We start from the raw sequence: 14,817 nt of genomic DNA on the forward strand, positions 1-14,817 counted from the left end.
TGGATAATATTATGCAATAATGTCTTAGGGATAATCTTGTCTTTATTTAAAACTTAAAATTCTACATTTTAACAAATCCAGTATTCACAGTTTTGTTCTTAAGGATTAACATAAACATTTCTATTTACATAGCTCCTGTTGAAAGGAACTTTAAACACTCTAAATATTATTACATTTAACTTTCCTTGCTAAGTGATGGAACAAAGACACAATCAACTGTTAACCATCATTTGGTTGAAAAGATCATTAGAAAATAAAGTAGTTAACAGATAATTACTATAATTTAACGTTTTTCTTTAAAATTCCTATTTTTTTTTTTTTTTTTTTGCGGTACGTGGGCCTCTCACTGCTGTGGCCTCTCCCGTTGCGGAGCACAGGCTCCGGACGCGCAGGCTCAGCGGCCATGGCTCACGGGCTCAGCCTCTCCGCGGCATGTGGGATCTTCCCGGACCGGGGCACGAACCCGTGTCCCCTGCATCGGCAGGCGGACTCTCAGCCACTGCGCAACAGGGAAGCCCTAAAATTCCTTTTTTTAAAACATCTTTATTGCAGTATAATTGCTTTACAGTGGTGTGTTAGTTTCTGCTGTACAACAAAGTGAGTCATCTATACGCATACCTCATAGCAGGACACTGTATTATCTTCTCTGCTACCAAATGGTAGTTTTTAAGAAATGAATTCTCTTTTTGGAAATATCATTTTCATCATTTTTGAGCTTCACTTTGAAGATGTTAATTAATTGGATTTAAAACCCTATTCTGCTTCTTTAAATTTTTTTTCTGTCTAATAACTTCTAATTTGTGTCACTAATGGATGGAAGATACCACACAGCCCTGCTGCTCAGTTCAACTTTTCTTCTTATGAACACTACACTCATCTAAAAGGAAAAAAGGAAACTGGGAAATACGTAAAAATACAATTAGATAAAATACATGTGATAATGTACCATGCTTAAAAATAATAAAATATAATAATAATAAAGTAGATCAAACATTTTTTACACACACACACACACACATATCCTGCTAAAAGTGAAGTTGCCTTTTTTAAGGATATGGTTTTAAAAAAGAGAGTAAATAAGGAGGTTAACTTACTAGTATTTAGAGTATGATATTCGGTTTAATGTACAATTGGTAGCTAATTAGTTGAGCTGGTTGGAAATCAAGCAACACTGAACTGAATATGTGTTTTCCTCAAACCAATATCACAACTTAGTTCACAACTTAGAGCAGAGGCACTTTCTCTTATTCGGTATCTACACTAAGAGACACTACTTCATAATACACTTTTAGTTTCTTCATTTACTGTTCTTCACCTCTAGCTGTGGGCAACAAGAATAAGTCACCTGGTCATCTAGTTCATTCTCCTACCACCTTTATATATATATATGTATATGTATATACATATACATATATATGTGTGTGTGTGTGTGTGTGTGTGTGTATGTATGTATATACACACACATATATATATATGAAGCTTTCCATGCCCAGCTCTCTCACAGGCTGGAAGGGGGCCAGCCATGTAGTTACAACACAGCATCCTGTACACGTCTTTTCTTCTCTACTTTTATAGTATTTCAGTGGCAGGTGCACAGCATTCCTGGAAAATTCCTATCTCTGTTTCATCACAAATATTCCCAAACTCATGTTTCAGTTTATTTTAGAGTACTGTTAAAGCTGTGCCCAATGTACAAATCATAATTAGAATAATCCTGGTTTAGGTACTTGCCATTATCAACACCTTACAGAAACCATTCTCTATTTTACAGGAAACATGTGTATGTAAAATATTGAAAGCTTGGTAATTAAAGACAGTAATTATTTCTAGGAAATGTCTTATCCAGTTCTTCAGTCATTCAACGATATTTATCGAAAACCTATTATTTGTGCAACTATGCCAGGAACCACAGACAAGATGCAGAGAGAGGGACTCACGGTCCACTTCAGTGTTTCCTCAGAATAGCAGCTCCAAGGAATAGTAACTGCTCTTCCATGGAAAACATGTTTGAGAAACTGTGGGTTATCAACAGCTTTATTTGTGTAAGGCTTTCAGAGCTCACATAGAAAGTAAGAGTATATGCGGTGTTTTCTAAAATTGTTTTACTCTGGAGTCCCCCCATTTTCCTCCTACAGGATATTTTCGGGAGCACTTTTGAATAAAAAACACTCAGGAATCATACCAAGCAAAGAAATCATCTTATTCAGCTTTGCCTCACCAGGGTCTAATCTGAAGGGGGTATTCAGTCATTGTCAAATAAATACACAGATATTTACTACACCCCATGGTAGAAAGCAGTAAGTGTCCTCTTGCAGCACAAATAAAACATATGGAAATTCAGAGAAGGGAGAGACTACACTTAGCTGAGAGAAATCATACGAAGTTGAATGGACCCGATGACACGGAAGGAAATTTCGGAAGGATGGGACATTTGGAGACTGGGGAAGGGCTGCTGAGCACAGGGTCAATGTGAGGGGGTCTGGGAGTTTCCTCAGGCTGAAGGTTATAGTGGTCGCTCTTTTGTACACCTTGAATATGGCCACATTCCAACGTAGATGTTTGCTGCTTAAGCTCTCGTATTTTAAAACCCTTACAAAACCAGCAAAAACTATTAGGAAAATTAAAAAGAGCAAAACATGTTTAAATGAGTTCTTAGTCTGGTAGGACAATTCTAGACAAATACTTACTGCTGTTCGGGTTGTCTCCTATGATATGGTGTCGCCCACTCCAGTACCAGAGAAGCAGGGTAGCATCTCGAGACCCAGACACGATGTAGCAGTCCCCACCTATGTATGACTCAGACCTGGCCAAGCACGTCACCACATCCCAATGGCCAAATACAATCTGAGTTAGCTTCCCTGAAACACAGAAATCGTAGGTCAAATTCATTGGCTATTTTTCTTTAAATGGTAATAAGCTTAACTTTACTAGATTTGTGAAAAGTGAACCTATAGACCCGCAAACTTACAAGGTAATTTTGTAACAAAATCTAGCTACAGATTTGGTTTCTTGAGCTGCTTCTGAAAAAGTGATACAAGAATGTCACTTGGGACTTCTGAAGAAAAGAACATAAAATAACACAATCTTGACTTTTTTTCAGGGTTGGGCCAGACTAAGGGGAGGTTTAAGGTCTTTTACTGGACCTGATTTGTGGGAAGGGGACTGTAGTGCCAGTTGTCCTATGAACTCAGGGCTCAGCTCACACTGAAGTTCAGAGTGGATAAAATTATAAGTAGTCATTTACTTACAATGTGAGCATTTAATTTGAATCTCGGCACCCAAGATGAAAATGCCTACGTTATTAAGTATGATTTCATATGAAGCTTTAGGTGTCACAATTGGCATTTTGAAGAGGATAAGGTATTTCATAGCTCAGTTTACCTGTTTCTGTAGAATAAACTCTGAAGCTCTTATCCCAGAATCCACAAATAAGAATGTAGCGATTGTCGGCTGTGACCACAAAACAATGGGCGTTGATTTGTATGCTCTGGTCAACAAGGTCTGTGATCTGCCGTTTGTTCACACCAGAGTTATTGGCTAAACATAAATAGAAAAAGAACTTTAAAGAAAGATTCCACAAGAGTTTCACCAACCACTTATAGAAGGAATACTTTTATGCTTCATTTACCTAGAAATGGGTTCTTAAGGCTATAAGATTATTAAGATTTTAACATTTCCCCATGAGAAATGTAAACTCTTTAGTAGCAGTGATTATTTATGAACTGTATTATATATTAAAAACTTGGTGGAAATTTAAGTTCTCCACCGATATGAGGAATTCAAGATGTGAATTTACAACATAATAAAAATATTTAAATGCACTAAATTCAATAGATGTTCACCCTGCACAAGTTCATTGGTGTCCAACAAGTTCAATAATAATGAGGAATAAATATTGTATGAAGTGTGTTACATAAGGAAAAAAAATGTCTTAATATTTGCCTCCATCTGTCATTTTCTGATGGCATTTACAATTCACGTGAAAAGAAGAAAGTAGGGATTTGTGGGAGGGGTGTTGTTATGTAGGCAGCCCCTCAGGGAACTTTAGGTCAGCAGCTTTAAATACCTGGATTGTCAACAAACAGAAACCTTTCCAGAATGGTCTGGCAGGGGAGGAGAGGAATAAGAAAGATGGGAGAGGGACTGGGGAGGAAAGAGACAGGCAGAGAATCAGTGGGTAGCACTGGGATTGAATCTGAATAAAGTCAGGAACTCAGACACACCATCTGATTTCCCTGGTGCCTGTCTGTATGCCAGCCTGTCCCTTACTCCACGCCGTCCTTTCAGGCTAAATCCCTGGGCTGAATTCTTAAACAGGAAATGCAGATGTAGAAGATCAACATCACTTTCTAACACCAATTAAATCTAAATGCTACTATTTGTGGATATCTACTAACACTAAAATAGTAATTACTAGAGAAGGTAAAAAATAAAAAATAATTTTAAAAACAGCAAAGGAAAAGAAAAGCAAACATCCTGAGTCACTTGACAACTATGTAATTGGTCCTTGATTAATTAGAATACAGCTATTAATTTTTCCATAGTTACACTCCAGCTGTATGTGACACTGTTGATGTCTTTTCAGCAGAGAAACAGCTAGACCTCAACTCTAAAAATATTCCTTGTCCTAAGTGTATATTCTCCCAAAGAAATGTTAAGTGCTATTTTGTGTTGGAGTATAAGAAACTAACCCAAACGTCTGTTCCTCATCCTCTTTCTGGGTTCAAAGATGTAGGGTGGATTAATCTAAGAAAAAAATACCGTAACCTGTGTATGGCTTTATAATTTTTTGTATCATGTTCAATTTTTTTCTAATTTAGTTCTCATAAGGTCCCATGAGGACAGGCAGAACAAACATGATTAGGAACCATCTTGCAGACATGAAACTGAGGCCCAGAGAGATTAAGGCACTTGCTCTGGATCACACAGCTAATAAATGTGTATGTGATTATTTTAAAATACTTGGAATATCTGCTGCAAATAGTTATAGCTCCCGAGTTTGCAATTCATATGAAACCTTTAATTAAAAAAAGGTTTAGCTCTAGTGAATGGAGATTTCCAGAAAAGAAATTCTTTAGTATTAGTTTTCTTTAGTAATAGCTTTGAGTCCTTATATATTTCAAATAATATAAAGTTGTTAAGGAAGAGTTGAGGCTGAAAGAAAGAACAGTTTGGAATCATTTGCATTGTTTAGAACCAACCTAAGTGACCTCCTAAAATACCAAGAAAATGCCACAAATAATTATTTTAATACCAACAAATTCTTAGATGGCATGTTATGATTTGCACAGCTCCTTGATGGTAATTTGATGTTATCTGCACATTAATTTGTGGCAGAAAAAACTATTATTCAACTATCATTTGTGATAAATAGCCACATAGGTATCTGTGGAGAGGCAGCATCCATGAAAATGTATTTTTGTTGCTAACATACCAATGAGTGGATCCATTTCAATGGGAAGATGATGGGCTTGATCCAAGGAGTAACCTGGAGCTCCTCTGAGGCCTAAAGATTAATTAAAAGAGAAAATGACCATAAAATTCTCAGAAAGGAATTTCCTAATAAGCAATGTTTTATAATGATTATACAATATATATATATTTGCTTAAAAATTATTTGGTAAATTACTGCAAGAATGATTCAGTCACACTACGTTTTTGTAGACAGTCTTAAAAAAATCATCACAATAGGGACTGCTAGTCTCCACTTAAGATGGAGAAAGCTGGGAAGAGTGTTATCCTAACAAGAAGAAAAAGCTGGATAAAGTAGAAGATTACAAAATTTCTTGAACCCATCAGAGAGCTGAAATCTAAGAAAAGGTCTTGCCTTCAAGTAGGGATGGGTATGGGCACAGGCCCACCTGGGTCAAGGCAGAGAGGAAGATGGGGATCCCATCTAAGTGGGCCTTCTTTCAACAGATGACAAGTCAACTGAAGGTACAAAATTGAGCCACACCTAAAATCTTAACCTAAAAGCTACTTTCAGAGGATTAATATTTGGAGCTTGACTGAATTCATTAGTCATAATTTTTTACATGGGGTTATATAACATATAAAACTTTTAAACAATTCTAAAGAAAGATCAATTCTTTATAGTTTCTTTCAATGCAAAACATTTCTAGAGGCTAAGACTCCTGTGAATAAAGTCCTATTTTTAAAAGATGTCTGCTGCATATTTCTGATTGAATGGAAGTCGTTCTACCTCATGTTGAAAATATCGCCAATAACCATAAAATAGGGGCATTTAGAAACTCTTAGGAGATTAAGCTAAAAGTCGTTTGGTTTTTCAGAGTGATGCAGAAGTCAGTAGAATAGAAAGATTCAGGTGAATTCGGCGTGTCTCATCGTTCAGTCTTAGAGACATGGGAATCCTTGGGCTTCCAGGGAGATCTTAAGTGATGAACTGGGCCAGCTAAATCAATTAGTCACATCCATTCCTGTCCTGGCTAGATAAGTATCAATATGTCTAATTTTTATGACAGAATTATATTACTTCAAGATATACTGGCTGGAAACTTCAGGAATGAGTTTGGAGAAAACACACGTGAAATCACTGAACAATTTAGATTTTGTCTTTTCTCAAAGACTCTAAGCTCCACAGAGAGAGCCATGCTGTTCGTCTTGTTCACTGTTGTACTCCCAGTGCCCAGGACCACTGACACAAAGTGGTCATTCAGATATTTCCTAAATGAATTAATGAAGTGGAAGAAAGAGGATTTGAAACCATCATCTAGAAAATCTAGATTCAAAATCACTTTTGTTTAATATGGGATAAAAGTGTTTTGTTTTGTTTTTTTCTCCTGGTGGGGCAGGGTGGGAGGACCTGAATTATCTGCAGGACTGCTTCAATTTGTCACGTACTTATTGGGTACTTAACCATTAGCCAAGCATTCTGTGCAGCACTGAAAGACAGCAGCAGTGAATAAGACAGACAAGAGTTAATCAGTTAGGTTCGGCAATTACGTACTCTGCCGCTTTCTGCAGCTCATCTGGCACCCTTGCTAGCCCGCAGCACACCTACCCTACCCTACCTGAAGCGCAGCTTCTAAGAACCCGTTAGTAAAGGGCTCCCTTAGGTACACATACCCACTGTGTTGTGCCATCGGTTCACTGCAAACAGTCTGCTGCAGGTCACGGTCACCACCGCAGGGATGGTCAGGTGGGGGAGCGTGTTGGCTGCCACGTGCGTTACTGGAGAATTTGATGGAAACTTCAGCACCATGATCACATCCTGCTGCATCTGATCTTTAAACATGAGTGGACTCTGTGGAAGGAAACACTGTTGAATAGAAAGGGAAGAGAGCAAAGAAAACAAAAGGAATGACACAGTTAGTGAAAGCTCGGGGGAGAATGGAATTAACACAGGCTAGCAAGGGCACAAACCAAGAGCCGAGCAGTCGGCACTCTGGTCTGAGAGGGTGGCACAGAGAAGCGAGCAGGGACTCCTCGAAGTCGCCGGGAGGACACCCGCTTATTAAAGACCAGCCGCAATTTAGGTACCGCCAGACGATATGAGGAGTTGGAGATACGTCCACATGATGGAGCGTAATTATTCAGTGCAGTTACAACATCAGTTTGGTGGAAAAATCAGTCAAGTCAGTTACTGACACTGTTTACATGAAATATGCAGTGAACTGATTCTTTCATTTTTTACCTGGTTGATCTGGGGTCATGGCTACAGTCTAAATAATTAAAATACCACAGCCTCCCTTGTCAGCGCTGTGTGTGCATTTCTGCTGCGGCTCTGATGACTATGGTCTCCTTCCCCTGCTGTATGGTGAGCTTCCTGAGGGATAACACTCTCTTTTCTTTTTTAATCTTTGTTTCTCAATCATCTAGCATATGACTTGATAGAAAGTAGACACTATAAGAACTACTGTTTAGTACTATAAAATACTATAAACATGATTACATAAAAGACACAAAATAGGGATGCTGGGAATAACCATTACTTAGCTTTCATGCATGTTTTGTAATTGTTCACTATTATATATACACATATATATGAATCCTCTGCTACACAAACTTAAAAAGCTTATTTTCTTTATAAACAGTTCCATGCCAATTTAGTCTCTAACAATTCCCCCTAGGAAAGTAATGAGTTCTGACTGGGCATTTCTCCAGGATAAATATTTTTATTATCATTATTAAACAGAGAAAACTAACAGGGGAATACAACTCTTCTGCCAAAGCATTTCATAAAATAAAGTGTGAGAGATATTCTCTTGGACAGTTTATTAAAAATGCTTCATCTCAGGTGTGGAGGCTCCGCGTCTACACTGTGTCTGGGTGTTTGGATGGGAGCAGCGCATGTGGTGAAAGCCTCTTTGCTTGGCCGCATGCGAGGACCCACTTCAAGCAGCAGAGTTCATTAGTGACTAATCAAGGGGGCTGAAATGAGTTATTGCAGAGGAAAAGAAATGTTTTCAAACACACACATTCATTCATGTGTTTCAGTAGGTGTTCGACTATCAATTCCTTGAAGGTGTAGAGGATGTATTACCTCTGTGTCGCCAGTGCTTAAGGTCGTGCCTGGCACACAGAAGGGGCTCAATACTAACTTGTTAAGTAACTGATAGAATAAATGAAAAGTGTGAACAATACTTCCGTCAGGAAATAACAACTGATACATTTGTTTACACATATATTATGGACGATGTTCAGGAGCATTTTATTCCAATACTAAGGTGTCTGGTGCCTTGATAACTGTCTAGAAACACTGATGAACTATAATTCATTTTGCAAACACGTTTTTACCTTTAAACTTTTTTTTTTTTTTCAGTCAAAACTTAGTGGAAAATCACAGTTAAAAAGTGAATTCTAAAATAGTTTCTTGGAAAAAATTTTACCTTCTTCAAATTAGATAAAGAGGGAAATGTTCACCATTTGCTAAAAACTGAAAAAAGGACTGTTTTGTTATGAAAACTGATTTTTAAAACTCAGATTAAAATGAAAAGAATATTACCTTTTCCTTTGAAAGATGAGAATAAACCTTTTAATGTAAGCTGCTGTGGGTGCTGACACTAGCTACCATTTACTGAGCACTTGTATGCCAGGGGCTGGTCTAAGTGCAATATTCAGTATTGAGTCATTACATTTTCAGGGTTGGTACTATTTTTACCCCCAGTTACAGATGCTGAAATGTAAACAGAGAGCTTAAATACCTTGTCCGATTCATTCATTAGTTCATGGCAAGAGATGGTGTTTGACACAAGTCTGGCTCTGAGGCCCTTATTCCTTTTTTTTTTTTTTTACATCTTTATTAGAGTATAATTGCTTTACAGTGGTGTGTTAGTTTCTGCTTTATAACAAAGTGAATCAGTTATACATATACATATGTTCCCATATCTCTTCCCTCTTGCGTCTCCCTCCCTCCCACCCTCCCTATCCCACCCCTCCAGGCGGTCACAGAGCACCGAGCTGATCTCCACGTGCTATGCGGCTGCTTCCCTTATTCTTAACCCCTCTTCTCTACAGCCTCCCTGAAGTGGCTGTAAATTATATTTCTTTCCTTTTCTCATAAACTACTTCCCCTACCCCACCTTGCCCAAAAAGATTAAATTAGGCAGCATCATATCGTGTTTATATTATATTTACATTCTAATTTGTAAATGTAATCTAATTTTGGTGCTGGTGTGTGTCTGTAAGCCTGTATGTGTACGAAGGAGTTTATGTAGATGCATATATAGTCAGAGAGGATGGCTATTTTTGTGAATCCAAAATTGGGCTAGTTGAAGCCAAACATAAAGGTAAGAACTCTACTCCTTTCTCTGTTTCTCCCTCGGATAATCAGTATATACTGAGGCTGAAGAGTTAGCCAATAAAGGAAGAGCCTTTTAAAATGCTGCTAAAAATCACTATTTTATTTGATCTGTACTCAGGTCCAAAATGTTCCGCAAGCTGCTATGTCTTACCAGGTGCATGGCAGAGCTCCGAGGCGGATGTGGCTCAATAAGCAACTGAGATGGCGTTTGTCCAAAGTTCTGTATCTGTGCCTCCATGGCCTGCAGGGGAAGGAGAGTAATTGTCATAATCAATATGCATCAACGAGAGAGGTCAACACACTCTGACAACACAAGTGTATCCCAAGTCAGCCATGAAAAAAGTCCAGAATATTCACCGGGTGCTCTTCTCGCAGGGTGCAAAATCATCCAAGTGTTAGTATTTTGTAGACAAGCTTTGCTTCTCCTTCCAAACATGCTTCCATTAACCAAGTCACTATTCTTATTTAGAAGCAGGGGTTAAATGTGGAAATGTTATCCTGTGAGTGCATGCATGCAGCTAGAGACCAAAGACACTCTGAACACTAAATACAACACATATACCTTAATAAAGTCCTTTGTAAGAAGGAACGTATGGGGATCTCTAATGAAATAAGCTTCTGGAATCTTAATGGGAAAAAAAAGAATGAGACATAAAGTCCACTAAGGATACAAAATAAAATCAAATAATCATGTGTTCTAATCAATTCAGAGGGCGATCATTAGAAAGAACATTAAGACTTTCGTATAATAATCAAATATGGTAAGACTTTCACCACAAAAAATACATTTTAGTGTGCTATACTATTCTAAGATGAATCCTGGAATATTATTTATAAGGTATGAATTCATTTCTCTCAAAAATTTCCTGAAAATTTAGAAAGAACTAAACCAAAGAGGAAATAATCCTTGGGGCATCCTGACCTATGCAATATGTCATTAAAACCTATGCAGATGGAAATATTAATGAGATTTTGTGACTTCCAATAGATAAAAATAATTCTAGATCTCAGACTGTCTGGAGTGTAAAATATGCCTTTTTTGTGTGTATGTTAAAGAGATACTCTTATAAGAGATTTAAGTATTTCTTCTATACATAAATTCTACAGGGAAAAATTTCAATATATTAAGCTAGACTAACAGAAATATTTTTCTGAAATACTTTAAGTATGTAATTTAAGTCAACAAGGAGAAGCACAATATTTACTATGATTATTACTCTGTTACCATGCTAATTTTCCCCCTAAAATTGTGTGCACTGTGGTTGCACATAAAAGTGAAATTCGAAAGTCATTGCTGAGTGCTTGGGAGCCAGGTAAGGTGGTAGGTGGCTCTCGACACAGCACTGCTACTAATCCCATCACTATCTACAGTTCTCATTTATAAAGTCTTTAAATTTAATAATCTGTCCTCCTAGACTGCATTTCAAGAAAACGTTTATCAATAAAAATGTGAATTTTCAAATTTATTAGCAATATTAAACATGAATGCATCATTATCTGCCATATTTTAGCAATTGCATAAATGGAGCTTTGGTTCTTTTACTTGCAGAGGCAACAGGATGAGTTATTAAATCTCTTTACGTGCTGTCCAGTTTTAATGTATACATTTATTTGCATGTGTCCACTCATACGCGAAGTGTGACTATTTCACTAAATTGTACTCAAATAGATACCATCATACTTTATCTCCCCAATGCAAGATTTATGATTAGAAAGGGGGGAAGAGACGATTTCTGGTTAGGTTTACATTCTGAACAATAAACTCTTGAGAATTATTTGAAAATCAAAAAAAGTACTCATTGTATTGTTAAAGCTGCCCTAGTTAGAAAATGTCCAATACCTAGCTTAATGTATCATGAACTAAATCTGTCTAGCAATAGATACCATTGCTTGTGTTTTTCCTCCTCCAGATAGAGGACCAGGTTGGGGGTAGGGAGACAGAAGTAAAATCAAGCACATTTAAATCTCTAGATCAGTGCCTTGCATTTAGTAGGTAGCCTTTAAATGTTCACAGAAAGAATGAATCAACAAACATGTTTTGCTTGACTTTTTTTCTGGAAGGGAAATATCAAAATTACACTAAAAAATGTTCTGAAACAGATTTAATTTCCAGAGATCTTCTGTACAGTTCTCTTCAGTAGGTCCTGCCTCTGATCCTTTTGGACTGAGGCACAATACACACACACATTTTCCATTAATACAATTTTTCCAAATATATCAAGTAAAAAAACCTAAACAACTACTTACAGTTAATTATAAGGTGGATTCTTTCTATATTATCAGAAATCGTATCTTAGAAAATTCTACGTATTTCTATTTCTCTATATATTGTTCTGCATGGGTCAGAGAGACTTAATGTTATTCATAAAACATACATTTATTGAGTACCTACTAGTACCTGGTACCCTTCTACAGATCTCTGATACTCATCAAACAAAACAGATAGAGATTCCTGCTCTCGTAGAGGTTACATTCTAGCCAGGATGCCATAGGGGCTTACATTCAGCCAAATGTCACACAACGGCGTCCCATGGGCTAGATTCAGCTCACAGACATGGTTTCTATTTGAGCCAACATTTATAGGTTGGGAAATTTCATACAGTAATTTGGATTTTCTGGCTTCTCTCAGAAAAAATCAGAAGATCTGACATTACCTCATTAGCATTCCTTCATGGCAACACTCGTCAGGAGCACAGACTCTTTTTTAACACCCACCACTCATGTGACCCATGCATGCACTGCCATCTGGCCAGCTTCACTAGTTTATTCCCTGTCTGACCTCTATAGACATCAGCATTTGTGAATCCTTTTAAAATCTAATACCAAAACTTTAGCTTGAGTTACAAGAAATCTATTGCTTTATGTATCTTTTGCACTTTCCAGTGAAGAAAGGATGAACTAACATTGTATGTGGGAGCTCATGAGTTGTAAACCTTGGGAAATAAGTCTGTAAACCTAACTCGCTTCATTGAATCTAAGATGTTATCCATTATTGAAGCATCATTATTTTATATACGATGAAGAAGTACAAAATGATGCCAATTAAACGATGATGCACCATTGAAGGTAAGACACACTGTGATTTGGATTTTGAGATACAACAATGATGTACATCTTAGAATCAACAAGTTACAGTAACTTTTTACATATAATAGTCACCGATATTATAAGTCTTACATATTTCATACAAATCTAACATAAGTAATAGGCTTTAAACACTAGATTTTAAAATATGTGACTGACAAAACCTTTGCTGATTTATAAAAGGAAAGACTATGTATTCATTGGTGGACAACTCTATGGTGGGATAACATGAAAATATGGATCTGCTTATACTTAAATAATAACATTAGGCCTTTGCGATTGCTGAACTTGCTATTTATTTATTTTTTGAGGTTCAAGGAAGACAAATTCATAAAGTACACTAATCTTAGGTGTATAGGTTGATGAATGTGTGTGTGTGTGTGTGTGTATGTGTGTGTGTATTTTCTCCCCCTTATAACCACCACCCAGATCAAGACAGGGCTTTGGAATGAAATGGGCAGGTTCCATATCTTGATCTGAGCAGCAGCTACATGGGAGTATATAGATTCCCTCTTTCCCCTCCCAGCCAATTCTTCTCACTCCTCAACATCTGCCAAGCTGATCGCTATTTTGATGTTTATCATCACTGACTATTTTTTCTGTTCTTGAACTTCTGACGAATGGAATCGTAAAATATATATTTTTGTGTCTACCCTTTTTTTGGGGGGTAAACATAAAGTCTGTGACATACTTCCTTGTTGTTGTGTGTCAACGGGTTTTTTTTTTTTTTGCTATCTAGTATTCCATTGTATTAATCTTCCACAATATATCAGTTCTCCTGTTGACGGACATTTGGGTTGTTAACAGTTCCAGGTTATTATGAATAAAATTGCTTAGAAAATACTTGTACATGTCTTTCGAAGGAGGTGAGTAGTTATTTCTGCTGGGTGTATACCTAGGTATGGGGTTGCTGAGTCATAGGGTAGGAATGTTTAGTTTTACTGCTAAATTGTTCTCCAAAGGGTTGTGCTGATTTTGAGTGTTTGTAAGCGTTTGTGAACGCAGAATGCAAAGGTCAAGTTGTAAATAGAGCAATGATTTAGACTATGTGGACTTTTAGGGCACTGATATGCTGAAACTCTTACATGTCAAACTCATTTGTGTCTGATAATTATTATAAAGAATACCACTTTACTTCTTCACCAGGAATTTTTCAGAGAGAAAGTTAGTCAAGAGATTTAAATTTTAATTGTTGTGTCGATTCTTGCTTATTCTTATAAAAATTATTCTGTGAATGTTTAATTAAAGCCGTCATCATGTATTTAGCATTTATTTTTCTTCCCAGCTAAAATCTGTCATGAAATAGGTAGGTGAAGGGAGGGAGGGATAAATTAGGAGTTTGGGATTAACAGATACACACTACTACGTATAAAATAGATAAACAACAGGCCCTACTGTATAGCACAGGGAACTACGTTCAGTATCTTATAATAACCTATAATGGAAAAGAATCTGAAAAAATATATGCATGTATATATAACTGGATCACTTTGCTATATACCTGAAACTAATACAACATTATAAATCAACTATACTTCAATTTAAAAAAAAGGAAAAGAAATAGGTAGGTTATAAAATTAGAGGGAAAAAAAAAGACTTTTTTTTTAACACCTTGGAGGAAGTTCCAAAACACAGAGTTTTGCAGGGGAAGGCAGAGAAGTGAAGAAAATGTGAAGTGAATTATGCTTAGGGGAACAATATAAGCACATCTGAACAGTACATGTGATTTTCAGATTTCATACACATATATGACACACAACTCAGTTTCACCTGCTTATATTTAATATAAAGCTCCTACTAGGGAAAGTTCCCATTAGGGACAGTTTCCCTCTTGTCCCTTCCCTACCTTCTGATTGTCCCCTTCCTTAGCCTTGTTAGGCTCACTTTGAAAAATCCTCCAGGACCCACCTGCCAAGTTACAAAATTACCCACGCCTTCATTCAGCTCTCCTTTTTCTCACTTATTCTCAA

General features: G+C 37.0%; 1 protein-coding gene across 6 annotated transcripts in view; it reads right to left on the reverse strand.

Moving 5' to 3' along the window:
- Positions 1-14,817, reverse strand: part of NBEA (neurobeachin) — a 618,768-nt gene that overhangs the window by 11,997 nt on the left and 591,954 nt on the right. For 4 of the 6 annotated variants that reach the window (XM_029209902.1, XM_029209901.1, XM_029209904.1 and 1 more), the window contains 6 exons: positions 10,326-10,388; positions 9,915-10,004; positions 7,087-7,279; positions 5,435-5,506; positions 3,382-3,537; positions 2,688-2,858 (listed from right to left, as the gene is read on the reverse strand). In XM_029209902.1, coding sequence (XP_029065735.1) covers positions 2,688-2,858; positions 3,382-3,537; positions 5,435-5,506; positions 7,087-7,279; positions 9,915-10,004; positions 10,326-10,388 — 745 coding nt within the window. The remainder of the gene's footprint in view (positions 1-2,687; positions 2,859-3,381; positions 3,538-5,434; positions 5,507-7,086; positions 7,280-9,914; positions 10,005-10,325; positions 10,389-14,817) is intronic. The other 2 variants (XM_029209906.1, XM_029209903.1) reach the window with 1 other exon arrangement.

Source organism: Monodon monoceros, unplaced genomic scaffold (genome assembly GCF_005190385.1).
Source record: "Monodon monoceros isolate NGI ecotype Baffin Bay Population unplaced genomic scaffold, NGI_Narwhal_1 Super_Scaffold_8, whole genome shotgun sequence".
Taxonomy (NCBI): Eukaryota; Metazoa; Chordata; class Mammalia; order Artiodactyla; family Monodontidae; genus Monodon; species Monodon monoceros.